General features: G+C 41.2%; 2 protein-coding genes across 9 annotated transcripts in view; one reads left to right on the top strand and one right to left on the bottom strand.

Moving 5' to 3' along the window:
* The window catches only part of EPS15L1 (epidermal growth factor receptor pathway substrate 15 like 1), a 46503-nt gene extending 31233 nt beyond the window's left edge, over positions 1 to 15270 (top strand). For 7 of the 8 annotated variants that reach the window (XM_080385946.1, XM_080385948.1, XM_080385945.1 and 4 more), the window contains 2 exons: positions 4876 to 5081; positions 9735 to 15270. In XM_080385946.1, the coding sequence (XP_080242072.1) occupies positions 4876 to 5081; positions 9735 to 9881 (353 nt within the window). In that variant the 3' untranslated portion in view covers positions 9882 to 15270. The remainder of the gene's footprint in view (positions 1 to 4875; positions 5082 to 9734) is intronic. The other variant, XM_080385949.1, reaches the window with a different exon arrangement.
* A 5996-nt stretch (positions 15271 to 21266) lies between these two features.
* On the bottom strand, positions 21267 to 23786 carry KLF2 (KLF transcription factor 2). Its single transcript, XM_080385954.1, has 3 exons — positions 23639 to 23786; positions 22608 to 23499; positions 21267 to 22156 (listed from the first exon to the last, which is right to left on the bottom strand). The coding sequence occupies exons 1-3, from the start codon at positions 23711 to 23713 to the stop codon at positions 21981 to 21983; spliced, it is 1143 nt and encodes a 380-aa protein (XP_080242080.1). The 5' UTR covers positions 23714 to 23786; the 3' UTR covers positions 21267 to 21980.
* Positions 23787 to 27719: the final 3933 nt, after the last annotated feature.

Raw genomic sequence — 27719 nt, 5'->3', positions numbered from 1 at the left:
CCTTGTTATGTAGGATAAATGACTCATGGGTGGAGCACCTGCCCAGCCACAAACTAAAAATTCCATTCACGCTTTGATTCTGTTGTTTATGCTGATCGCTCACAGTAAAGATATTTCAGTACCAATTTTTGAAAGAAGGTTGTTCAGAATCTGTTTCAGAACAGATTGTTAGGGTGAATGTATAACGATTTCTCACCTGTCAAGAAGTTGTTTTCAGAATATTTCTCTTAAGCTAAAGTTTTCAGAGTTACAGGCTAGCTCAATGTGCAAATTTTGCAAATACTAAGCAAAAACAGTTTCAAGGTTGTTTTGCATAGGAAAAATCCTTCTTTCTGTTACTAAAAGTATATATTGCGATTTTGTGCAAAGAGCGTTATCACCAGAAAGCTAAGTTTAAAAACAGCGCAGAAATAACTCCTGCTGAAGACAAATACTTTTTAAATATTCAGTGGAAAATCGGTTTTAACATAACTCAGCTTCAAGCACTTTTTGAAAACTAGTCATAATTTTTGTAGAAGTTCCTAAAGTTCACAGTTTATGAAAGTTTTATTCTGCATCAGTGGAAAAACTGCATAATTTAACAGGATGGTGAAAAACATGCTGAGTAAGTTAGGAATGAGACATAAACTTGGTGAAGTGTCAAGAGAAAGATGTGCTGGGAGGCACCTTGTGTATTGCAGAGTCTCCGAAGTTTTCTAGAGTAACACTTCCTCTGCCATGTAAAAGATGTGAGAGGTAGAAACCCTGGTATTGTAGGTTTAAGTAAAATCACAGGCATGGGCTTAACTGACATTAGCACTACTTACCCTGTGTAGCACAACCCTTGACTTCTTAAAGCATATTTTTCACTTTAGAAAGTTTCCTGGAAAGGAATACTTGTTTAGTAAAAGTTTAAAGTCATGTTATGTTAACTCTGCCCTGTTTGCCTGTGAGCATGCATAATCCCGTCCTTACACACAGGAAAACATGCTGCTTATCATGCAGTAAGATACTCTGCTAAGCAGAAAGCTAGGACCATCACTGAAACACAGAATATAGAGACAACTATAAATATTTCACTTCATTATTTCATTGTCAATATCTTGTAATTCAGTAAGACAGATTCTGTAATTGCATCCAACCAAGGAGATTATATTGGTCTTGAACTATAGATCTCAACCCTGAAGTTGGCTGTGGGGTATGAAATTAGATAAACCCTTCGTATGGGTGGAGTTCACTATAAGTTAACAGCATTTGCTGTGGTAAACCATTTTGTTCATCATCTCTTTTTGCTGAAGTGAGTCCTCAGTGTGGTTTGGGTGCACCACTTGGGTAACTGCTGAAACTGCTGTGGTTTCAGAATAGGACCTGTTTTGCTTTTTTCTGAACTTTTTTCCCCTGAAACTATTAGCAGAAAAATCAAATAAGTAAGGGTTACAACTGTTTGCCTGCACTTTCATACTGCCTTACCTCAAAAACGGTGAGCGGTATCATGTGAAAATGTCACATTTTCCAGTGAATATAGGATTAATGCAATCTCAGTTACTACAAAGAGTATATCTTGCAATATTACGATTTTACCAGTGTCCTTCAGTTCAGTTGGTGACTTTTTCATGTGGTTTGGGTATTTTTGCTTTACATTATAGAAATACTGTACCCACATTCTTGATATACTGAACATGGAAATACAAAAATCTTTGTGTACTGATGTATACATTCACTGCACTGGGAGTTTCACACTTCGTGTATGCCAGCAAAGATGTCAGAAAGATAATTCTGGTGTTGTTATTAGTAATTTGTGGCTAATAAATGAGTAAATTTAAGCATCTAATGGAACCAAAAAAACTTCTGCCAGGCCTCAGAACCATATTTGCTAAGTGTGGCAGGGTAAAACAAATTACAAGCAACGTACAAAGTGCGGTGAAAAAGGGCTGGTTGAGGACTCTCGTGAGTGCCAGAATTGCTGTGTTCAGCATGGGCACAGCACTTAAACTTGCTCTGCAAAAATAAACCTGATTTTATAAGCGTTTGCCTCTTTTGCCTTTTCTTCAAACTAACAAAATTATAGCCCTCTTTTATTCTTTAACATAGAGAAAACTGAAGAAAATGGCACTTGGGACAAAAAGTGAAAATTTTCAATATTATTAGCAGTAACTCTAGTATTCATGGTGACATTTCCTCTACAGCAGCATTATTCTCTGTGATCTGTTGTGAAGATGAAGCACGAGAAACCCCGAAGCTTTGTGTATGTTCTGAAACTACTCAGGGCTTCGTGCAAAAACATGAAACAGGCCATGTAGAAAAAACAGGTTTGTTGAGCAAATACGTTGCAAACCCTGCATTTGTATTAACAGTCACCAGTTCCACAAAGTGGTTTCGGCAGCAGCAGATTTAACCTAAGAAAAGGGCAGCTTAAAATGGGTTGGTTTGGCCTCTTATCAATCAGAATTGGTTTGGGGTAGTACAAAGTGAAGGATGCTAGGCAGGAGTAACTGGCAGGAGAGGAAGGAGGAAAAATTGTAGGGGGCTCTTGGTTTTGCCTTGACCTGAAATTAGAGATGCAGGTACTTTAATTCTCTTTGTAACTTATTTTAAGTTGCTCTCTTATCTGGAGGATTACATACAAAATGCTGAGTTACTCATTTCTTACCGGCTTTGCTAATTTTGTTAGTTACCTAACCCTACATCGCAGTGACTGAAGGTGTGATATGAAAGCTGTGGCGATGAGTGGGATGTAAACGCAGCAGTCCAGACAACCAAACTAGCCTCTTGATAGGAAAGGTGGTTTGAAACAGTGGTAGAGAAGTGCCCATGCCCATGGGGAGAGCAAATCCTGCTGGTATTTCCTGTATATTTTGTCACTTCCTTCCATGAAGGACAAATCACTGGTCTGATCTGCCTCTTTAGAAGTCCCACATATGGTTGCTAATATGGGTATCTGTATATCCTTGCCACATCTGTTAACCAGGACAGAGCATGTACTGAACCATGAAAACCGGTACTGGAGCGAACTTCTAAGTGATCTCATTTATCCCCCCAGCTTCAAGGCAGCTAAATCAGTGTGATTTCTAAAAACCGTTTCTCAAACCTTATGGATACGGTGATGGAATGCAACAAGTTCCCTAGGCAGTTTTCAGTGTTCTTAAGTTCTAAAAATGTTACAGATTGTCTAATGGATATCTCTCTTGGTAAAATCTAAATCTATTAGCCTTTTTCTTGATGGAAGACTTGCCTGTAGGACTATGATCGGGTTCCCCTTGAATACTCCTAAAACTAATCAAATCCAGTTATACCTCCTGCTGCATGTGTCTTGTTTTCTAAGTCTCTTTCTCTCTGCTTGTTCAGCTGTGGACTTTCTTGCTTCACGCTTTCCCTGAAGCATCTGAGGCCCGAGTCTGACACGAGCAGTGCACTAATGAGATAAGAGTCTGCATCATTCCTTCAGCTGTCCAGTAATTCTGTGCCAGGCTGCGTTTAGGGGCTGTAGACCCCTGCACCCTGTGCCATCATTTAGGTGGTGTCGGCGGCACGGTGCAGAGCCTGCTGATGGCAGAGGGCTCAGCATCTGGCATACTGAGGGCAAGGGGAGATGGACTTTTGGCTGGCCCCTGGGATAAGCGAGGCTGAGCTGTGATTTAACAGCAGGTGAAAGCAGGCTGCTGAATAGCTTAGTTATTTCCTGCGAGTTTGCTGATCTCTGTTTTTCTCTGATGAAGGAGGGTTTCCACAGATTTGAGCAAATACTATAAAGTGCATGAGCAACTACTGAAGTACCTTCTTAAATCAGGCTATGTCTTACATGTGCCAAGTACGTAATCTGAAATTTGGGGATTTGAGTCCATTTCTCTGTGCTTTCATAGTATGTGTATCCTGATGTGAATACATTGTAAGATTCCTATTAAATTATAGTTCAAAGAATTGGATGTTTCAAAAAAAATTGCTTTATTAATGCAAATAATGTATGTAATTCAGGTAATACAGGAAGTTGTAAATATTTGTTTGTTTTAAAAATGTTTCTGGATCTTCCTTTGTCATTTTAAAGTACACTTTATCATCTGGATTATTCATCCAAGTAGTATTTTCCCTGGAGGCTAGATTGCATACTTGTCAGGAGCAATCTTTTTTAAGAGGAAAAAAAAAAATGCATTTATTTGTTCAGTTATTTGACCCAACAAATTAGTACTTTTTGCAAGGTGAATTAAAAATTAACCATTGATGTTCTAATTGCAATAAATATACAACCATTATTTTTGAGCGCACACAATAGTTTCTGTGATTTCAATTGTCATTGGGGTAGAATATAAGAACAAGCAGTCGCCTACAAAAGGTGGGTTGCACAGCAAGCACCCCAGCACAAGGCGATTTCTTAATCGGTCTCTTTTCCCTTGTACATGTGGTGGTAGAAGGATAAACCAGTTCCAGAAAAAAAACAACCAGAACATATGCATTCTGTGAAGTCACAGTTAAGTTACTATTTAATTCTATTTAACGTGATTATTTATCTGTAGTGATTTAAATTTTTAAGTATTATGTCTTTTATATAATCACAAACTTAAACTTGAAATATCTCTAATCCTAGAAAATGAACTGAAGTCATAACTTGTCAAATTCTTTAGGCCAAATGTCTTTGTATTGATTTTTATAATTTAAAATTTTGATGGTATTAATATTACAGTATGTATAAGTAAGATAAATTCATTTAAATAAAACTGTCAGAGGTGATTTGCATTGAGAAATGAGTACCACTGTATTTGGTGAAATTTTAAGCCACCCCAGGAAGAATGGATGATGCTAAAGTGTATCAGCAGTTTCCTATTTAAGGGGTTTGCATTGTCCATGGTAAGTAACTTCTCTTTTTCTCCTTTTGTTGTTTTTTTTTTTTCCTAAACTTTCCAGGTAAAAGTACTCCTGTAAGCCACCTTGGGTCTTCAGATTTTTCCAAGCCCCATGATCCATTCCAGCCATTTGGGGCTGACAGCAGTGACCCGTTTCAAAGTAAAAAGGGGTTTGGGGACCCATTTAGTGGAAAAGATCCATTTGCTCCCTCCTCTTCAAGTAAAACTTCTAAAGACTCTTCCTTGGGGTTTGCAGACTTCAGCTCTGTAAGTTAAGTTCATTGTCTCTGAGCAAACCACTTTCTGCTCTGCTTGCAGCAATCTATTGGGTTTTTGTTTTAACTGCAAACCTACTGTTCACTGGCTTCTGTCTCTTAGTACCTTCATGCTGTCCTCATTGTTTTTGTATTAATATTTCTGTAATAAAAAGGCATTATTTCAATAAAAAAGAAGTTTCGTACTAAATTTTAAAGGGTTTACTTGCATTTAAAATTATTTTAGTACAGTGTGCCTTGACTCACAAATTCTTTGTAGCAGAATCTGTGTATTGTTTTTGTTGCATGGAGGCTATTTTGTAAACTGATTTTTTGGGAGCCAATGATGTAAAGATTCAGAACCAGTTGTTGAAAACATTTATATAGCAATTTCATCATATCCTGAGAAGCAAATCCTGAAAGGGAAAGGTTCCATAAAGTATTTGTAATTGTTTGTGAAAAAAGTTCTGACAATCCTGTTGCAGTGTTTGCTGTATATGATGGAATGTGGTCATAAATATACATATACGAGACAGAGATTGCAAATTTAGCTGTTGAATTTTGTTCGTTACTGATATTGCAGAAGAGCCCTTGTTAGACAAAGAAAACAACATTGTTTTGTAGAACCAATATAGAAACGTCCATAGTGCACTCCAGAACCACAGTATTGGAAGGTTTAAAAGCAAAGCCAAGTGCCCATTCATTAAAAAATATCAGGGTTTCTAAAAGCCTGGCTTTGTTTTTAGTGCTGACAGGTACATGACTGAATTGGAAGTCATTGTAAATGTAGTAGTAGTGTGGTTCTTATTGCTTCCATGAGTAGATAGGTATCTGTTCCATCCACAGCCATCAGGCTTCTTCCTCCTTTCATGTGTTTTTGTTCTTGTCACATTGCCATGCAGTAAAATTGCCAACTTAATCTGTTACCTAACTTTGATGGACACAGTTCAGTGTTCAGCAAGTGGAGATCTCTCAGCTAAGTCTTTCAGGTTGCTTATTTTTACTGTTTTTTCCCCTAGTTATGAGTACATGTGTATCACTTTCCTATTTGATATTGTTAGTTGAGGTCATCTGTGCATACTTTTAGCTGGCCTCGGTGCTTTAATTTATGATGCTGAAGACTTCAAAGTTTGAGATACTATGTATGCTTTACCACAGTTAGTACTTAGCCTGTTGAATTTGCACAGTTAAATTCTGTGATTGTATACAAAATGGTGACATTATTAATAAAAATAAGACGCAAAACTTGCTTTATCTGAAATTTCTTGAACACCATCTAATTTCTTCCTTCAGTGAAAGACAAATAATGGAATGGAATGACTGTTACCCAGCTACTGTCATCTTACTTTACAGACTGCATTTCTTAAAATTGTGTCTTATGCTGAGTGATTGCATCAGATTATCAACAAAAATCTCTGATCCCCGTCCCAGTGGGTGTTCCAGTGTTAAATTTACTGTGCCATCAGGTTTTTAGGAGATGAGATTAACTTTAGAAGAGAAGGAAAAAGTAGGGAAAATGAGATTGTGAGCAGCAGCCACGTGTAATTACTGTTAAGTGGCATTTCATCAAATTAAATAATTTTTTCAGTCAGTTTTGTGAATTGTTTTCTCCTGCTGTAAGAAGAAAAAAAAAAAGCATTAACTGAATTTGACTGAAAAGGGAGAGACTTGATCCCTGTTCTTTTCAGTTTGTTGGGGTATTTTTTGCTTGCCTATAACACAATTACATTGCTACACTTCCTAATTCCTAGTCCTTCTATATGTAGTCTTAAGTGTACTAGTTACCTTGTAATCAGCAAGAATATTGTGCTTCTCTTTGCCTGATATTTGGGAAACTTTATTCATAAAGGAAATTAAAAGCAATTATACTTACAGAAGTTTTTTTGACACATAGTTTGAGTCCATGGAATCTGAGAACAGAATCATAGAATCATGTAGGTTTGAATAACTGAATAATCTGATTTTTAATTGGAAGTCTTTAGTGTTACAAAGAAGTTGCATGAGGACCTTCAGTAGATTTTTACCAGCACTCTAGAAAATCTGGCTTTTTTGCCACTTTTTTTTTTTTTTTTTTGGGGACACTGGCAAATTCATGCACCCAGTAGTTCTAAGTATATTCTCATTGCATTCTTAACTTTTCCGTTGGTATTAAATACAACTCCTTGGAACAAAACAAAGTCTTGTGGTAGCTCATGTTTCAGGTGTTTCTAGGTTCCATCTTCAGTTTACAGAACAAGAAGAAAAGCAATCTTTTCTCCAACAGAAGGTGTTTAAATTTCCAAGAAACAGAGCACTTGGAACTATACTGATTTTTTTTTCTTAACGTAAGCTAGTAATTTAGTAAAGACAAGTCAGTGTAGCTCTTGTGTATTTGATTTAATTTCACTGCAGCCTGCTGTTATCCTCATTTACGCCTTGGGTCTAACTGTACTTCTGAAAAAGAGATGAAAAAAAGGGTTTCAATGAAATGACAGATATGTGATACGTATTTACAGCCTTCTTGAAACCTGGACATGTGCAAAAAAAACATTACTGTCTTAAATTACTTGTATTTCAGTTACATTACCTTTTGATAGGCAATCTGTGCGAGAATCAGTGGCATTAATGAACTGTTGTGTATTTCACTACCTTATGGTCAGAGTTATGCTCCTGAAAATTTTACTTTACACTAACCATTTGTTAGTGTAAGGCACATCCAGATTTGTTTCCAATGAATCACTTGTCTATTTTTCCTGTTTTGTTTTTTTTTTTACTCTGCACTTCTAACCACAAAAATATAACTTGTGTACTATAAACAAATCATAATTGGGACTCTCATAAGCTTTGGAAGACTTACGCTAAGTTGTAAGCTGTATAAGTAAAACTATTTTCTCAACTTTAAAAAAAAAAAAAAACAAACAAAAAAACACAACAAAAAAACAACATCCCAGAGGGTTTTGGCCAAAGCTTATTGTATTTCTGAAAATAGTAACTTATTCTCCATCCCAGCTATATGATCTTACTGAATTCTTGGAATAAGTGGAGAAGTCTTACTTCCACTTCAGTCTGTCCTTACTGTATCTTGGGAAAAAAAAAATCATCTATTTAAAGTGTTAGTGGGCTTTTAAATCTTACCTGTCAGCTGACATTATTTAAATGAATAGTGACAGTAGGTTTTCTTCATTTTAAAAGTAAAATGTGTGGCACTTCTATTGGATTTCAGTAACGTTGAAGGCAAAGATCCTCATTAAATTTTGTTAACAGGGAAAGCAGACTTACGTTTGAAGAAAAGTAATTTTAAAGTTGGTTTTTTTGCATCAAATAATCTGAAAAATCATAGAGAAATAAAATGAGAAATTGTGCGCATCTGGGAGCACGTAGATAAAGCACAATTTAACTAAATTATAAGTAAATAAGAATTGGACTCTGCTTGAAAGAAATTCAAATAGGTGCATCTATTTAAAATTACAAATTATAGATGCGATGCACAGTGGAAAAGGCAGGGGTGGGGGCCATCCCGTTGTATATATGCAGCTAGGCATAGGTCTAGCACTTAGTTACATTTAGTAGTTCAATATTTCAGGCTTGTCTGGGAAGATGTAGCTGTGTCAGCTAGCGCAACAGCATCTTCTGCCATGTTCAGAACCACTGTGTTGTGGACCACAGGGCGATTTTTGCAGTATACATTCAGCTGAAATTGAAACTATAAATTCCATGTTGTTTTCCAAAAAAACCCAACCCCAAATAATATGTTTTCCTGAATGTTGAAAAAAAGATAGTACAAGGCAAATTTTAGAAGTGGGATGTAATGTAAACATTTGCATGCAGCTGTGGGAACGCTTCTGTTAACACCATCCTCTTCAGTGAATGCTGAAATTAAACAGTAACAGATAATATTTGAGTTTAAAATTGTTATGGTTTCAATAAAATATTTAATATTCTGTGCAGAAACTTCAAACAAGCAAAGTTTTGCATACTTGAATGGTAAATACTGGAATATCATTTTGGAATAGTTCCACTGCAGTGTACTTAAACGTGGTTTAGGAAGCTCAAACAGACTTAGAAGCTGAATGTTATGTGTTATATTTCCTTAGTGTTTTCTGCTGAAGTAAATTTGATTCCCTTATATTGTTTCTTACTGGACAAGCTCTGCATGTGTTTTACAAACAGTAACACTTTTTGTAACTTTCGAGTTGGTGATGAAACTTCCCACGCATCTCCAGAGTCAGTATCAAAACCCCTCGCCTGTAGCAGGAGCTACTATAACAAAACTCTGCAGCGGAGTTGCACAAGAGTAAATAACTCTTTTGTTTTTACCAGCTATTTACTATTCTTAAAAATGGATGTAGGTTGCTATGCTCCCAAACCACTAACCTGCGCTTTTTTGTGTTTGTGGAGTTTTTGTTTGGCTCCAGTCCCCTGACCATTTTCATACACAACTGAGACACGGATGCAGGGATGTGCAGCCCAGATGGGTTAGTTTCCTGGTGGGAGGAGGAAGAAATTAAGGAAATAAATAAAAGGATGAAGTGAGGAAATCAGTGAGTGTGTTAATCCAGAAGAGCTACCCTAAGACAGCTTGGTATACTTGATTCATATATTTAATAAGTCTGATTCATTGTAATTTTCACATTTCTTCTGGCTTTTTTGTCAAGTTATTAATTTATTTTCCATTTTCATTTTTTAGTTTGGAAATGAAGAACAGCAGCTGGCGTGGGCAAAGCGCGAGAGTGAAAAAGCAGAGCAAGAAAGATTAGCTCGGTTGCGGAGGCAAGAACAAGAAGACCTTGAGTTGGCTATTGCACTCAGTAAGGCTGATATGCCAAACTCTTAAATAGAGGTTCTTTGGCTCCACCCTGTCCAAGTGAAACCTTTAAATGTGGCTTTTATAAAAATACTAAATTCTTGGTTTATGTTGTGAAAATAATTTTTGTTACCTTCAACTCTAAACAAGATTGGCTAGTTACATCAAACTGGGGCCTGTGTGGCTTTCCAAGTGCGTAATACACAGGAAACACTGTATAAGTTGTATTATATGTTCTAGATAAAATTTACTGCTTGTAAGAAATTTAATGTATGATCCTAAGGTACTGAAAGCAAAGTTTCTTTATCTGGAAGACAATGTTGCATATAGTGAACTGAAACTTGTGAATCTGGCTTTTTATTACCGGAATTCCATTGGCTTTTGTAGGCTGCATTATGAACTTCGTACATCATAAAAAGATAATATTTCTAGAATTAGCTTCCATTCACTCATTACATTTATTTAATAATTCATGGTCGGCTAGTCAGTATGACATCTGCATCATCTATGTCAAAGTCTTCAGGATAAGTTCCTTATTAGATGGTCCCTTTTTTCCCAGGAGATGTGGCTTTTACGGGAAAATCTGGTGATTTATATATGATGAATACAAGCATAGTGAACTGTATAAAATACTATGAAATCTAAGCCTCTATAAATAAGTAGTTCTAATTTAAGGAGTTGTTTGCATTGAGTTTTAATAATTGTATATGGTGTTGTAAAAGAGGGAGTTAATTCAATTGTTGTAAATTGGACAAATAATTCGGCAATTAAATCATTAGGTAAAATCTTGCTTTATCTCAGAAGCAAATAGAATTGCAGGATTGTGATACAAGTTTGAGTGCTGCTTTCGTGTCAAACCAAGCAATGGAAAACTTACACAGCTTGAGCTGTGTTCACCCCTACAATTCATTTTTACCCTCTTTTGCTCCAACCACCAGAACTGTAGTTAATATTAGACCATGTTAATTGTGTTACCTGATTGACTGTGTCAGACCGTCCCTACCTCTGTTTCTTTACTTCCACCTGTCTTATCTTACAGGGCTACAGGTCAAAGGTAATTTAGCTGAAATAAGGCCAAGTTGAAACAGATTTATTTGCCAAATACACGTCTGTGCATATGTTATTGGAGTGCTGGTAGACTGGATTGGCTTTAAAATACGGCTTGCAGTAGTAGGTCCAAGTAGGAACATATTTGATATGTATCTGTAGAACTCAATACTTCCACTTGGTAAGGCTAACAGAATGTGGTTTACATGTCATACAGAAAATAAGTCCTTATGGTAAGTCTGTGAATTATTTATTTACTAAAAATGCCTTTGCTGATTACAGGAATTCTAAAACTTGCCTTGCCTTGCCTTGGACTTTTATGTCTCAATAGAGTGGACATCTAGCACAAAATTTTTTAAATGTCCTTAATATGCATCTGCTTTCCTGTTGTTGCTTCTGTGGGAATACAAAGCTGAACATTCTGTGGTTTTACTGATGCAGCCCTTATCTTCCAGCATTTTCTCTATTTTTTTTTAAATGTGGTATTCCTTCATCATCTTAATGCATTTATATTTTTTTATGTCCTTGCTGGCTTTTATCTTTCATAATACAGGGATCGTGCCTGTTCACTGAATGAAAGCAATCTTCCCCCATTCTGTTGTATTTGCCTTATTTTGGATGCTTTCCTTACACAGATAGGAATCAGGTTGGATCATTCTCATAATCTTGATAGTTTTCAGCTCTGAAATGCAGTATAGATGTGGCGTTTGTTGTCTCAGGCTTCTGTGAGTAGGCGTATGGGTGGGTGTCTGTGTGTGCATCCATTTACATTTGCAGTGATACATATGACAAAGCTGAAATCCATATATCACAAAATGCAGTCTTAGGAGCCACAATTCCCCGTTTGCTGTGTCTGTCTTACGCTAATGGTACTATAGATAATGGGAATCTTCAATTCCTCTCCAAAGGGTATCAGAAACAACCATATAATGGTCTTTAATACTGTCTTTTAGTGACCCCATTGGAATGCAGTAGAAGGTACTTCTGGTTTTACAGAACCCGATTTGAAATCCCTTCCCATTGTGTTATCTTTTCTCTAAAATACGTTAGATTAAATGATCCAACATACTAAAATGTCAACAAATTCTCTTGCCTGTTGGTGTGCAGGACTTGAGGTCTCTGAGAGCAAACTTGGATCTGTAGCTAGCATGGGACAAAACTTTTAGTATGAAAGAGCAATTTTCAAGATTGAATGGCTGCAGGATTCTCAGTGAAGTTAAAAAAATGGTATCCGTGTGTAAGATTCTCAATTTTCATTTGGGCCTGAGTCTTTGTGGTGTCTTTTCTGCTCTAAGAAAACCCTGCTCGTGCATAGTGCCATTCTAGAAAGGAAACCTGCTTTTGGACTACGGCTTGGGTGGCGTCACTCCAGTGGGACGAGGCGGATGAGCTAAACAGCTTGATTCATTTTCTGAGTTACGTACCGTAACAAGACTTTCTGCTACCTTGTCAGTGCTCTACAATACTGTAATTTATAATGCTTCTAAGGCAACGCATCGGTATTCTCAAGATGTTCAGCAGGAAGCCAGAAATGTGAATTAATCAAGCATTCCACATAGTGTTAGAACTAATTGCTTGTTTTCCTAATTCCTTGTTGACCTATTCTTCCTGTTTGCTTGGACAGTAACAGAAGATCAAGCAAACGAAGGAGGGCAGAACACGTCCTCTGTACACAATGTATTAGATGTAGTGATCTTAGGTTCACTGAAACACTCCTGAGTCAAAATTTTAGACACTGCAGTAGAAGAAAACTTAGCTGTGATTTCTCCCCCTTGTATTTAATACAGTTTTCTGTCTGAAAAGGAGGATTACCCGTGTTCTTCTCTTATGCTGGTAACTCAGTGTTTTGTATAATATCTGCACTTGTTCTTCTAAGGCAAAACTCTCATCGCGAGACATTGAGCACCTTCTTCCTCCAGAACAGTGAAATTTAAAGCACAAATAGGCCTGTTGCTATTTGGGCAGAGAAAATATGTACAATGCAAGATATATAAAATGTGAGTATACACAATGCATATACAGTGTACATTGAGATCCATATTATTTGTGTCTATGTGTGTATATATATATAGTGTATTGTATAATAATAGTGTGTGTATATACTATATATGTCCACATACTATGTCTAGTATATAGCTACTTATGCTGTACATAAAACATGTATATACAATGAATATGTAGAATATGCATATATATTCTATATATTGAGGCTTGTGTGTATGTATTCTCTAAACAGGGATGGATACAGAAATGGAATTTTTACAGAAATGCAGATTAGAGCATGGCTCTTAGAATTTCAAAGTTCTGGTGAAAGAAAAAAAAGGAGAAAAGATTACTTCTAATACATTTGTTTTAAGATTACTTTCATTGGCATGAAAAACTGTGTTCGCTAGCTGTGCCAAGTGTAAGAGAAACCTGGCAGAAAGTAGGTATCATCTGCACCGGGTGTGATTTCACATTCTTTTGAGTTTAATTGTCTCTTTGAAATGTAGGCTCAATTTCTGATCTTCTTGCGTGTGATGGTCATATCATCTGTTCTTTTTTCTGTAGGCTGAGGCAATGACTTTTTTCTCCTACATTTGCTTGTAGTTTCTCTTTCTTTTTTTTTCCCTTTGTTACAAGTTTTTTTTTAAGGAGCTATTCCCATACACCCCAAACAGTCATACACTAAGGTGGAAAAACGTGCTTTTCTTGCTTCATTCCAGTTATATAGGTTGCACGTAATTGTCATCTGGATTTCAGATCTGTTTTTCCTCCCTTTCCACCTAAGCTGTTACTTCAGGAGGAATGACAATCCATTGCATTCTTGGCTTTGAGGAAAGAATGGAGGTGATTCTACTTTCTACTCGGATAAATTATTAGACTCTGTGGTATGTTGAGCAATCACTAAGAGTTTAGTAGGCTTTTATAGTGGCACATGTGTGTTTTATGCAGAGTCTCGTCACTGCTGGAATGACTCATGGAAAACCATGAATTGCACACAGCACTGAGGCACAACAGTTAAAACAGGAAAGACGGACAATTATTCACGTTGAACCTACGCACACAAACGTTGCATGTAGGGCACAGGTATTGAATTACCCACATTACAGACCAGCAGGTTCACATTTGCCTCGAGTGGTTTCCCGAAGTTCTATTCAAATAATCTTGTTGTAAAACATACCAGTCATTCTGCAATAAAAACAGATGCTCATAAAAGTAGTACTTCTACCGTAATGCTGTATGAAATATTTTTATATTGGCAAATTTTTCCTTAGGAAATCTCTGCCCTGTGATGATCATCAGTCCTGACTGTATTTTGTTTCATGTAATGTGCTCTCAAAGTGTAGGAAATTCCAAGCTGTGTCTGACTGCATAACCTTTTTTTTGGGTTTTTTTTTGTTTGTTTGTTTTGTTTGGGGGGGTGGTGTGTGTGTTTGTGGTTTGGTTTTTTTTTTTTTAATTCCTGTCTGTGAAATCTGTTGTCAGAAATTTTGTAGAAATTATTTTGTCATCTTATGCTCAAAGGAAATGCACTTTTCGTGGATTCTTCTTATAATCCCTTTGGGGTTACTATTTTCTTTAGTGTTTCTCCATTGAGAAGAGTATTTATTCTGTAGAACTGAGGCCCAAGGAATTTTTGGTCCAAGTAGATTTGTTGCTTTCCCTCATGTAAGAGTTTGATTTCTCCCTTCTTATGTGTTTTATTCCTCCCTCTCAGGAATTTCATTTCTGTTTAATCCTCATTTAGAGCTGGAACTCTGTTAAAGTGAGTTGGTCTGTGCTAATAATGATCTGGTTCAAATACCTTCCTACAGTGGTGGAACAGCTAAGTTTTTGTTGTGTATCAACTAGTGCGTCTCTCTGCAGACTTTACAACAAACATCTTTTCTTGGAAAGGAATTTTGCTTGTAGTATGGTGAAATCATAGAAGATTTATTTTTAGAATAAATATGTTAACTGTTATTCATTGACACACCTGTTTTATCAGTTGATATACTGTTCTTTTTACTTGAAAGTTTTATAAATAAAGGTTAATTTGTTATAAAACGGAATTTTCATTTTTCCAACTTCTGCCTTCCCCTTTAATTTGAACTTTAAAAATAAGAACTAGTGACTATGGTTCCTTCTGCTGTTACAATTATAGAGTGCTCTTCTGCTGTCCCTTTTAATATGATGCTCTTTAGCCTGACCTAAAAAAGGTGGAAATTGCAGTGTTGACCTAAATTTGACTAATATCTCCAAATATGTACATTATTGTAGTTATATTTATCTTTCAAATATCATAACAAATTGAAAGATATTTTAATTTTAACCCATCTCATGTGTTTATTGTTTAATATAATAAGAAATGTCATTGATTAATATAATAAATGAAAAGTTACTTTTTGGAGCTCTGAGACTTTGACAATCTTTCTTTACAGTTTGGTGTTTGTTTTTTTTTTTTTTGTCCATGACTTTGCAAGCTTTTGTGTCAAATCTGTGACTCTTGCTTTGGACAACTGCTTGATTCTCTGCATTGAGATCTTTTATTTTTCCTTTTGGCTGGTGCCCTCTGCGCTCTGTCTTCCCTTCTGTCCTTCCCCTTCTTCCTTGTCCCAGCCACATTTGGTCTATACAAACCAGCCAGAAAATCCAACACCGCACCCTTTCCAAAACAATTTGTGTGCTGCAATGCTAAACATCCAGACAATTTATACTGGGAGGGGTTAGAGAGATCACCAGGGACAAACCCTTTCTGCTGGCTGGGAAAACACACACCTCACTATCATGCTATTTGGCATTATTCACTTTGACTCATTATTTTCCCATCTGTTTATTTACTCTGCTTCTGCACATGCTGGCATGGCTAACAACACATTGCCAAGGCAGGTTGCTCTTGAAATTGCTCGCCGGCAATATTTTTAGTATGTTGACATTTGGAAGCCAGGATTTGACCGTAGTGTGTCATGGACAGGCACAGTTTCCTACCCAACCTCTCTAGTCTTGCTTACCTAGACATGGGCCATGCTCAGTGTTCTGCTCCTCCTCAGATTTTTGGAGTCAGACACGTGCGATGTTCTTCTCATCCTTATGTTTTCCCAAATACTTGCCTGATCCTCATTGTCCGTGTGTAATCCAAAGGGACTCCCTGTACCGGGCATCACGTGGAGGCAGAGAGGCTCCTTGCTGGGAACGGAAGAAACGCGCAAGCGTCCTGTCTGAGAAGAAACATTTGCAAGTGGAAACTCAAACATAAAGGGACTCTGAGCTCTGAGCCCAGCTATTAAACCTCAAAAACAAATGTAGCATCTGTTGACTGTGCCCGAATATGACCCAAGGCCAGCCTGTGTTGTGAAAGTCTGAGCTCTCAGAGCCCTCTCTGCCACTGAAATTGCAGTCATGCTTTTCTTGGGAAGGCAATACTGGGAGCGGATTGCTGCATCTCCTGCCTGCTGTATGTGACGCTTGTTTAGTCACTCTGAACACTTTATCTCTGGTCTGGTTAGTGTTTTCTGATGTAATGACCACAATTAAAACTTTTTCTTGGTGCCGATACAGCACCTCTTACATATGCCATTGCTTTCCTTATTGATGAATTCTCCCAATGCTCCTTAGCAGCTGCAAATGTGATAGATTTCTGCTGGTTAATTCCTCATGAACATTTGGTGTCTCGGCCTCTGGCTCGGTAGCTTCTTGCTTAATACATGAAATGTCACAGGGGATGTCCAAAGGGATATTTCAGATACTTCCTGATGACATAACAATAGGTCAGAACTCCAGGAATGCTCGGAGCTGTAAGAAAGGCAAGAAAAGTAAATCCAAAGTAAAAGGGATTTAAAGGGATACTGTATCTAATTATAAACCCCTAACAGGTAAGTTCATCTGCAATTTCTGTGTTGCCAGATTGATGCTTGCTACAAAGACCAGAATAATCCCTTTTAGCAAATGAAAAGTATAGTTGAAGCTGGTAAATAAGCAGTAGCTAATGCTAACTATGGTTACAGAGTAAATGATTAAAATATTGTTGCTTCTCCTGTCCTTGTGCTTGGAAAGGTGGCTTGAGTGAAGTTGTTTACCTCTTCATTACATAAAGCAGTGCATATGACTCATTTTTTGTGTCTGCATAAAATACTGTAAGATCAAATAATTGTGGCTGAAAAGTCAGACCTCAAAAGATTAAATCAAACATATTTTCTGTCTGACAAGTTCAGGATAAATCCCTGCCTCCTCTGTGCGCTTCAAGCTCAGTGTGCTGTTTCATGGCAGAGGCCATTCCCAATCTCAGTCTAAGTGACTGGGAACGCGATGGTTGGGATCAAATCGTATGGAGTCTCTGGGAATCAATAAGCTGAGCCAGTTACCTCCAGGGCATGTGAACGGTGCACAGATGCGTGGTTTACGCTACCGGGCTGTTTGGCTTTGTAAACTTACTCCTTCTCCAAATCCATGGGAAGCATGTTTGGGAATGGAGGTGTGCCCAAGCCTGGGGCTGCAGTCATGGTGGAGAGGGGCTGCTGCCCTGCTAGCCAGGCTCAGGACAGTCCCCCCCCCCAGCTCTGCTCCTGCCACCCAGGATGAGTCCTGGGCAGGCGGGACCTGTTGCAGACACAGCTGAGACCCGCTGCTTCAAGGCCATGCAGGAATGTTCAGGTTTGTAGATGCCACCAAGCACGTTTTGGTTGTGAGCAACAGGGATTGCTTTCTCCCTATTAAATTACATGGTGTTTGGATTGAATTTTCCTCTTTATGTTTCCCCCAACACTGTGAGTTACCATAGTGATGGCTACATGACTTTGTTGTAGTTGTTCTATTTAAATATAGCAAAAGAAATTGCTATAGCTTGGGAGTCTGGCTTGAAAAATTCAACTTAAGAAAAGCCTAACAGCTACTCTGTGTTGTAGGTGCACAAAATAGCTTTAGAAACCACAGAGTTTCTACCACAGAAAACCGCAGAACCACACGATCCTATAATTTGAAGAATGGACCAACTTTTTTTGGCACTTCTTGTGGATGGAGGACTGAAGTTTGGAGCGAGCCAATGTTTGCAGGCAGTTTGTAAATGGCTGTGAGTAACTGGGGGCTCGCACCGGCTGAAACCCCCCCATCCCTGCACAAGCTATGGCCAAAATTAAAGCTTAAACTCTCCCAGCCAACAACATCTGCAAATCTACAATGAACTTCCAGGAAAGCCGGAGGGTTTCTAGTCCAGCTTTCTGCTTTGGGGTTTAAATAAATTCATGGGGAAGCGCCCTGGCAGGGTGCTGGGGTGGTGCTGGGCTGCTCTGCAGGGTGCTGCAGGGGCAGCAGGATCTAATGCTGGTCCCGGTGCTGCTTCAGCAACAGCAGTCTCTGTGTTACGGTGCTTTCTGGAGACAAGTTCCCATGTAGGACAAATTTAACTGACACTTCTGAAGTCAGCAGGTGAGAGAAAAATGGTTTTCAGCATAATGAAATGACGCTCTGAAACCCAGAGCAGAATTAACTGACTTTAAACAGGAACTTCTCTGGATGGTGTCTTACGTTCAGCAAGTTTTGCTAAACTTTCACTAGGAGCATTGTGCAGGATTTGCTAGTTTCTGTACTTAATGTGCTCTATCTAATCTGCCAATCTATCTTGCAAGTATAGGGAGCCCAGCGCTGTGGTATCTTACAAGAATATGTGTGAAAATCTTGTTTACAATGGACTCTAAATTTTCTCCATTGGGTTTAACTATTTTTATTTTTTTTCCTTTCCCTAGTGTGTCAAATTAAATCCAGGATAGCTGCATATCAAAAGGGCAGGGCTTCGCTGTGTGCTGCCTGGGAGGCTGCTGGGGTTCTGGGTCTTTAGTGTTAATTAGAACAAAATTACTTAAAAGATGACGACTTGCTTGTCTATTATTAGAAGACACTGCAGAGTGTTAGTGATTTCCTGCTAGCCAGGGAGGGCTTGGTAGATTGGTGGAATCACATTGACACCTCTTTGGATGTACTAATTTAAGGCAATTAAATAAAAAGAAAAAGAAAGTTGACAATTACTTGTAATAGAATGTGAGAAGAATGAGATCAGCATCTCTTTCTCGCTGCTACAAGATTATCTCGAGATTCAAGAACCTGCAGTTTCCTGTAAAGACCACACAGAAATTATCATATATGCCCTCCCTTAAACAATTAAAATAAAGTTGGTTATGAGCTGTTCCTAGTGCTTTGTGCCCCCCTCCCTCCCCACTTTCAGAGGCCTGTATTTAAATATATTTTGATATGTTTGGGTTTTTTATATTGACAGATGAGGATGGCTTTGCCCTATTTTCTCTTGAGTCACAGCAACTCTAAAAGCTCAGAAGACACAACCTGCGCATCTTTACACAGCGGCAGATTTGATCGTTGTGATTTGAGCGTTGTTTGGTAACACAGCATTAAGCAGTTAACGTGTAGCCCTCGGAGTGAGCAGGAGCAGAGGGAGCAGGTGTTATGATCCTTGCAGCTAGACTAGTTGCTGGAGCCCAGGGAAGCTTGGACATTCCCATGCAGAGGTACCAGAGGAGGGAGGAGGAAGAGCACCCATTGGCAGTTGGTGCTACAGCAGAGCCACACAAGGTGTTTTTTAAGGGTTGGTTACGTTTCCCTCTGCGTGCCAGAGCTGGGCAGCACCTTGTACAGGGTCCCTGGCTGCAGCTTCCTGCCACCCTTGTGTTCTGGGGGGATGCGCAAGTGGCCAAAGGGCCACCTAGCCCACCCACTACCCAGCCCTGGGAGAGGGGGCTGGGGACGAGCACAGCCAGGCGAACACGTCATGATGCTTCCAAGCTCTCCCCTGCTGTCTGGGGACCTTCCTGAGCCAAGTGTGGGGCAGCGCGCCAAGGGGGGCTGCACTCATGGCAGCCGGGGGACAGACCTCTGCCTCTTTTTTAAATACGTTACAAAAGAGGGGAAAGTTTCAGTTCACACTGCATCACTGAAACCTGGGAATGGCTAAAAAACATTTCCAGTTCTTCTGAAAGAGCAAGGGAAAGCCAGCTGACTATAGCAAGGTAAGGGTAAGACACAATTTTCAAAAATTGTGTTCTTAAGGTTATAAACACCAAAGGACATGCTGAAATATGAAAATCTTCGGCTATGGGGAAAGAGAAGGAAATACCTAGAACTGTTGCAACAATGAATGTGCTAATTTTAGAACATCTTTAAGTCATTCTCACTTTCTGGAATTAGATTGTGCAATTTTTTTGAGCAAATAAATGTTTTGTTTTTAATGAAGAAATGTTAAATCTCCCTTATATTTCACTTTGAAAGAGCTATAAAAGAGAAATGTGGAACTCATTCTTCCATGTCAGTGATTAGAAGCCCAAAATACATCTGTTCCACATGAACAACTGCAGGCTTTGCTTTCACAGAAGAATGGCTCTATTTGCAGTTACTTTAAAAGTATTCCTGTTGGTTTCGTTCTTGCATATTCTAACTTGTAAAGTCAGAAAAAATGTCATAATCTTGATCAAAATCAAGTTCCAAGTATCCAGATGTGAAGGGAAAGTGCTCCACTATTGAGATGAATCTGCGTAGTTAATTAACAGTGATTCTGTTCTACAAGTGTCAAGGCTCACCACTAAACCATAGCTGTAAAAACAGAGGATCCTCATCAGGCTTTCAGAGTAATTGCAGAGATGTGCTGCGTGGCCTCACAATCTCATCCACAGCTGTGGAAGAGCATTTGTGGGGCTCAGTTTGACTTGTTGCAGCTATATTTTTGCTGCTATAGCTATTGCAGTAGCTAGTTTCTTTGAAATTAAGTTTTCAGAGTCTGGATTCCTGGCTAACGCTTCTCCAAAATAGTTAACATCTTTCTTTAACTCCTGAAATCTAGGTGGGATTACAAATTACAAAGTTAATTGAAGTTTGGGGGAATGAGTTATGAAGGTATTCTAACCTGTGTTGTGAATTTATGTTTCAATTCCACTACTGTTCTATTGGAATTCTGTACCGAGCTCTTGAGAACAAGGATAATTTATATACAAAATGCCTTAAAATAAGCCCCGTAATTACAAAAATGCAGTGTTTAAATTTATAGTAAAAACCCACACACTGCTGGCAAAACTATAACTGCATCTGGAAAACATTAAGGATGCTATTAAAATAGTCTAGCATAAACTAGAAATGAGACTGAAATGACAGTGTTGCTTACTTAACCATTTTTAGGAAGTATATTTTGAATATGATCTACTTTCCTATTTGATTTTTTGATAAAGCACCATACTCTACCTGGTTTGCCACTGAGAAGGAATTGTGTACCCTGTTATCTGTTTTACAAAAAACCATAGCTTTTTCAAGCGTCTTCTTACAGTTGTTGATAATTTAAAACATAACCAGGTGGTGGTTGGTCCAGCCATCAGGGAAAAAGTAACAGCGAGATCTCGAAGGAGAATAAAAATCACATCAATTAAAAACTTATTTTATTAAAAAGTTGAAATGCTTTCAAACATTGAAAAATTACGTTTTTATAAAAACAGAAATAGGCAAAATACCCATTTGTCTTCTATTTACATATACAATATTTCTCATTGTATAAAATTATTTACAATATATAAAAAACTTAGTAAAATAGGTTATTTTCTTACAAGACATCAAGCCCTGTACTTCTAGTGTAGATCATGGCAGACAAGAATATTATTGCACCTGTGAAACGAACAGTCTAACAATAGGAGTGTTCTCTTAGCCATGCCTTCAACCGAGATCTAAAATAACATCGTTAGCTACAGTAACATTCATTTAATCTCTTCTAGGGTCAACTTCAGGCAGTTTCCATACAAACATTGTCTTGTAAAGCTTAGGGCAGTTAGAATTGGGGGAAAAAACCAACATATTTACAGCTTCTTTTATACAATCTGTATGGAGTCTTATGGAGTTTACCCTTCATAGAAGCTGCATAAATAACCCCTGTTCTCCTGACCGGGACGGGCAGGTTCACTGCTACGGTCACGTCAGATTCTCTGCAGGAGATGACTGGCCAAGTCTCCTTGTGTCAAATCCTCAGCTTCCATTGCTAGAGCATTGGTGCCTTCCCTACGTAGTACCAGCTACAAGTTTTTAACACTTCTGCACCTGAGCGGTTCACGAATGTCTACCATTGGCAGGTCAGAGCCTCTGGGGCTACATGTGCCGCTTCATGTGCAAAGCCAGGTGGTCCGACCTGGAGAAAGCCCTGTCGCAGAGGTGGCACTGGAAGGGCCGGTGGCCAGTGTGCTTGCGATAGTGACGGGTGAGCTCATCTGAGCGGGCGAACTTCCAGCCGCAGCCTTCCCAGTTGCAGTGGTAGGGCTTTTCACCTGTCGGAGAAATCAGAGAGCATGACTCAGCACGGCACTCCCACGCACAGGCAGCATCACATGCCAGGCAGCCTTCCCGCTTTATCTCAGCATATCCTTTTTTTTTGCTACCAAGCCCTTCTACAACAAGAACCAAGTGCCTTTAAGCCAAATGAGAGTTGGGGTTTTTTGGGTTTTTTTTTTTTTTTTTAAATTGAACTGCCTTAAATGAGTACATGACAAATACATCCAAAGTTTTCTTCTAACCTACACCTGCAGGGAAAATCTTTTCAGAAAAAGCATTAGAAGCCCTTAGAAAAGCTCTGATCTACACATGCACAGGCAAACGCTTGGCCGTTATGGCCCCGACCACCTGTCACAGCTCCACTGTGGCCACTCCCACAGCTGGAGGGGCTACAGGGTTAAAGCTCAGGCTGCAAACCGTGTTATGGGGGCAACCAACCATGTTTACCTGTGTGCGTCCTGAGGTGGGCCTTCAGGTGAGAGCTCTTGGTGTAGGTCTTCCCACAACCTGCGTAGGTGCATGTGTGAGTCGCCGTCCTCTTGCGCGGCCAGGACCGACGTCCTCTTTTGGGTTTGGAGTCCAGCAGCTCCAGAGGGGAGGACGGAGGGGTGAGCATGCCCCTGGGTGCGGAGGGTTGTAACGGCAGGCTGTCCTCAAAAAGGCCAAACTGGGAGGTGTTCTGGTACTGGAGATGGGTCTGTGGGGGGTGGAAGCCAGGGGCCGGGTGGTAGCTCTGCTGGAAGGAGACGGACGAGGGGCACATCATTTGCGTGTGGCAGTCATTCACCATGAGATCGTCGGGGCTCAGAGGGGGGGTCTCTGCCCCAGGGATCTGGGGGGAGCTGGCCACCCGGGGCTGCTCATAGGCCATCATGCAGGTTGCGTTGCCCTCCTGCTTGATCTTTGGGCAAGCCTGGGGCACCACCCCCAGGACCGGTCCGTAATTGTCCATGTCGGGTTCGGGCTTAATGTTCTCGACAAACTGCGGGCCCCCGAAGCTGGGTGTCACAAAGAACCGCCCATGGACATTGCCAGGAGGGCAGTAGTTGGAGTCCATCTCGGAGCGGATCATCTCCGGCACCATGCCAGCGTTGTAGGGCGGGGGGCTGCCTTGCTCCAGGGCACTGTAGCATCCCGGGGTCGGGTTTGTCTGGTAAAAGCCCCCGCTCTCCCCTTGGGCAGGGGGATAGTCCCCACCGGCCGTGCCCTGGCCATAGCTGTCGCTGCCCATGGAAAGGATAAAATCCAGCACGTTGTTGAGATCTTCATCTTCTTTGCGTGGGGAGAGGCTGCCCCAGGTGCCGGCGGGGGGCTTGGCCTCCGGGTCGCACTTCCACCTCTGGGGGAGAGAGAAAAGGGAGAAAGTTAGAGGTGGTGGCCGGGGGGGTGGGGGGTGGGTAGGGGCCGCTGCCCCGCCGCCCACCCGTGCGATGAGCCGCGCCGGCCTCAGCTGGGCGGCGGGAGGGGGCCAGACTCACTTCGTGGAGGGTTTTCTCGCGGCAGGGGCTGGCGAAGGTGGCGAAGGAGGGCAGGATGGTGTCGCTCAGCGCCATGGTGCGGCCGGGCGGGACGCGGACGGCGCGGCGCCCCGAGCCGCCCTCCCCACCTTATAACGCGGGCGCGGGCGCCCTCAAGCCAATTGCAGGGAGCGGAGGAAACGCGTCCCGGACGGGGCGGGCGGGAGGCAGCGGCTCGGGCGCAGCCTAAATTTAGCCCCGGTATAAAAGGACGCGGCGGCGGCGGGCCCAGCCCGAGCGGGGCGGAGCGGAGCGGGGCCCGGCACGGCTCGGCACGGCACGGCACGGCCGGCCCCCCTCGCTGCCTTTTTTCGCCTCAGGGCCGCCTTCGCCTCGGGCCGCTGCCTGCGGCTGTGAGGGAAAACGGGGGGGTCCCAGGGCTGGGGGTGCCGAGGGACACTCGTGAGCTGAGGGGATGGTGAGGGAGTCCCAGCCCCGGGGGTGCCGAGGGACCCTCGTGAGTTGAGGGGGTCCCAGCCCCAGGGACGCTGAGGGACGAGGGACCCGGGACCTTCCCTGACGTGAGAGGACCGTGTACCGAGAGACACTGTGAGGAACCAGCTGTGGGGTGGGGGACAGTGAATGGTCCTTGCCCAGGCGACACTGAGGGACCCTCATGATCTGAGGGGTCTTTGCCTCCCCTGGTGATGGTGAGGGGTGTCTCAGCCCCAGGACACCAAGGGACCCTCATAAGCTGAGGAAATGCTGAGGGTTTTCTGCCTCCCAGGGAATGGTGAGGGGGTCCCAGCCCTGGGGTTGCTGATGGTTCCTCCCTGACATGAGGGGACCATGTGCTGAGAGACACTGTGAGGGACCTGCCCTGGGGTGGGGGACACCGAGGGGTCCCTGCCCCGAGGACGCTGAGAGAGACGCAGTGAATGAGGGGTTTGATCCCACCACACCTCCCGGCGGCTGCCCTTTCGTCCCTGGGGCCAGACCCAAAAGCGAGGGTGGGAGTGGGGTGGGCAGTGAGCACAGCAGGGGAGGCAGATCCCCTGCCCCGCGTGGGCAAACGTGCTGGGGATGGGGACCTCCGGCTTTGGGCACCCTCAGGGTCTCCAGCCCATCTTGGTGTGGACAGAAAGGTGTTTAATGCCACTCTTGTTTGGTCTCCGCTGGAGACTTGCATTTAATGGAAGCCCAGGTCTCTAGCAGAGTTTCCATTTGCTGCACAAAGATTGCAAAATCAACGTTTCCCTATGACATTATGAGAGAAATAATGCAAGTAGCTTCTGTGAACTCCTCTGCTTGTAGCCAATTTATGGTCCTGGGCTGGATTTTTCAGAAGGGAAGACTGTTCTCCTCCCTTACCTTGGCCTCTAGCTCAGATACCCAGTCTGAAGGAGCTATTCTTCAATAATTCTTGATAACGTGCCCCAGACTCCTGTTTTTGAGGGTCATGGCTGCTTGGCAGCCATCCAAGAGCGGAAGAGCGAAAATGGCAGTTCTTAACGGAGGGAAAATGATGATCTATCGCAGGACAGACTGATTCTTTGAGAGCCTGTTCAGAGAAAGAGCTATGCTTTCCCCTTACCTCCTCCATATTTCCTTTGCAATCACTTCTGAAAGGATTTCTAAGTGAGCTGGAGGTCAGAAGGGTGTAGGAGAACAACTCTCACTTTTATGCGCTCTGTGCCCCAGGAGGAGAAAGAGCGATGGCCCTTGATGGGCTCTGGTTCTCAGAAGCATTTTGAGCATGTTGGCTAGAGCCCATCCCAGGCTTGTGGCTGTATGCAGCCATCTCAGGAAAGCACGGTTGCTAGGGTGAGTAAATGATCTTTTCAATAGCTACACGTTTTAAAATAACGAATATCTCTTGTTTAACTTGCTATACTTCTTATTCTAAAAGTTCACAGGATGGCCAGGAGGAGCAGCCAAACTTCTATGACTGGAGCAGAATCAATACACTGAATGCATGGTAACGAAGTACACAAAGATGTATGACTCATAGCTATGTAATGTCACACTTGTGTAATCTTTCAATGTAAACTCTTTTCCTCTAATAAAATGTTAGTAAGTGTACAATAAGTATATATGGTGCTGTGAGTCAGCCAAGAAAATACACTCTGATGAATTCAGAATGAATGTGAATGTTCCCTTGATAACACACCCCGAATGTCTGTGTCAGTTTATGTGCTTGTGATTTCAGCAACAGCTATAACAAAATATTTTGTTTCTAGGATATACAATGGTACGTGTACACTTCACTGAGAAGCTCCAGTCGGATGCTGTCTTCCAGTAGGCACTGGAAGGACTTTTGTTTATAGCACAGCACTGACTCTATCACCTAACTGTGTTTTTTCTTCACAGAAAGGAAACGTTTAGTGGGTAGTAAGGATGAAAGCCAAGCACACAAAATAATAAATTCACCATCTTTAGTTTCTTTTTGTTTTCAAGTAAAGCAGTGAAGCTAAAAAGCTATAGCTATGCTAAACGTGGTGAGGCATATGTGAGAATTTATTTATGTTGTGAGTCACTAGTTCTGCACAAACTGCGTACAGCTTTGCTGTGACCTTCTGCTTGGTCCATCACAGCTGTGCTGACATTTTCTGGCTTTTTCCTGCATGCAACACTTGTTTTAAATATCTAAACCCAAGACCCTGTCACTGATCTCACTTATGGCAGCACAGATCAGGAGTGATGACACTGGTGTATAAATGAGAAGAATCTGAGATTAGAAAGTATTTGTTAATCTGCTGTGGGCAGAGGGGAGCTAAATCATGTGTGATTTGTCCTCCAGCCAAAGTAAACACAGGTTCAGCCATTTTCGTATGGCAAAGCTGATTTTTCTAGGTGTTGCTGCTGATCTCTGTTGCTTTTACATACATCGGGAAAAACTTTTAAAGGGTTTGCAAGCAAGATTGCACATGTAACTAGAAGAACCAAAGCTGGGGCTGTGTGATGGACTGCACCCTGGGTGGAACAGGACAGCTGGACAGGTTAGTGAGAATGCCCCGTCACCTGGCTGCTGGAGCACTCTCAGTCATTACAGAATTCAAACAAACAAACAAAAAGCTCCTTCCTCATGGGATTGTTCTCAGAAAGTCCTGACTGCACCTAGAGCAAACGTAGTAATAGCAGGGCAAGCGAGCTGAGGATGTGCCCTCTTAGCAGCACTGCTCAAAAGCACAAGAACACTGTGAGCAGCCACTTCACGTTCCAATGAGATACCGCTCACCATGGGACTTCCCTGCCTGCACCCCAAATCACCAGGTTTCTGTTGACTATACAATTCTTTTTTACTAAATTAAACTGCAGGTTCTGAGTTAGTGCTTTTTAGAGTCTGATCTCAAGGAAGTTGATAAAGTGATGTAAACAACCACATAAAATGAAATATAGAGGTATTTTTTGGAGAGGCATGTCTTACTTTGGGGAGAGTGATTTAATCCTGTGGGCCTTTTGTCTAATTAAAGTAACAGCATGAATTAATTTGGTAAAGGAACGTTTTTGACCAGACCTTTCATGCTTGGAGTTGGGTCTCATTCAGGGACTTATATGTGAACCATCTCTTTGATAAGCTGAAGTTGAATGAGCTCATTAAGTTTTTAGTATGATTTTTTTTTTTTTGTGATTCTCCTCTGAACTATGCGCCGATTTTCAAAATCTTTGTTGAGGTTTGAGCACTGCAAATGTGGAACAGCAGACAAACACGAGTCACCTGTCTTGTGCACTTTCAGTCATGATATTGCTTTGAAGCTCACCCATGAGTAACTGTTCTGCAAAGCCCTCCTCTCCTCTAGCTTTTTCATTGCATCTCAGCTTCCCAGACAAGGGCACCACCACCACCACGTATAGATAGTCCACACTTGGTGTTAGCTTGAGGCTTTTCCACTAGGTTTAATTTATGGCCATGGTGAAAGCAGAACTCATGGGACAAGGAGCTGGGAGATGGAGCGGAGCCCTAGGGGGCCAGGTGGGAGTGCTGGTGGGTCATGCTGGGAAGCATCATGAGCTGCTGGGAACAACTGGGAGGAATCCACCTTGTTTAGGACTGCGCAGATGGAAGGTGGAACCTACAGAAAAGTCCTGCGAAAAGAGGCAT

The sequence above is a fragment of the Falco punctatus genome (assembly GCF_963210335.1).
Source record: "Falco punctatus genome assembly, chromosome: 4".
Lineage (NCBI taxonomy): Eukaryota > Metazoa > Chordata > Aves > Falconiformes > Falconidae > Falco > Falco punctatus.
Note: the sequence above shows the minus strand (reverse complement) of the source record. Positions and strands in the feature narration are given on the sequence as shown.

Bases quoted from the DNA above. Each gene is read 5' to 3' on its own strand.
- KLF2 (XM_080385954.1), bottom strand. From the start codon at position 23,713: ATGGCGCTGAGCGACACCATCCTGCCCTCCTTCGCCACCTTCGCCAGC. The intron at 23,500-23,638 runs GTGAGTCTGGCC...TCTCTCCCCCAG, and splicing joins GCGAGAAAACCCTCCACGAA to AGGTGGAAGTGCGACCCGGA. The intron at 22,157-22,607 runs GTAAACATGGTT...TTTCTCCGACAG, and splicing joins CCACCTCAGGACGCACACAG to GTGAAAAGCCCTACCACTGC.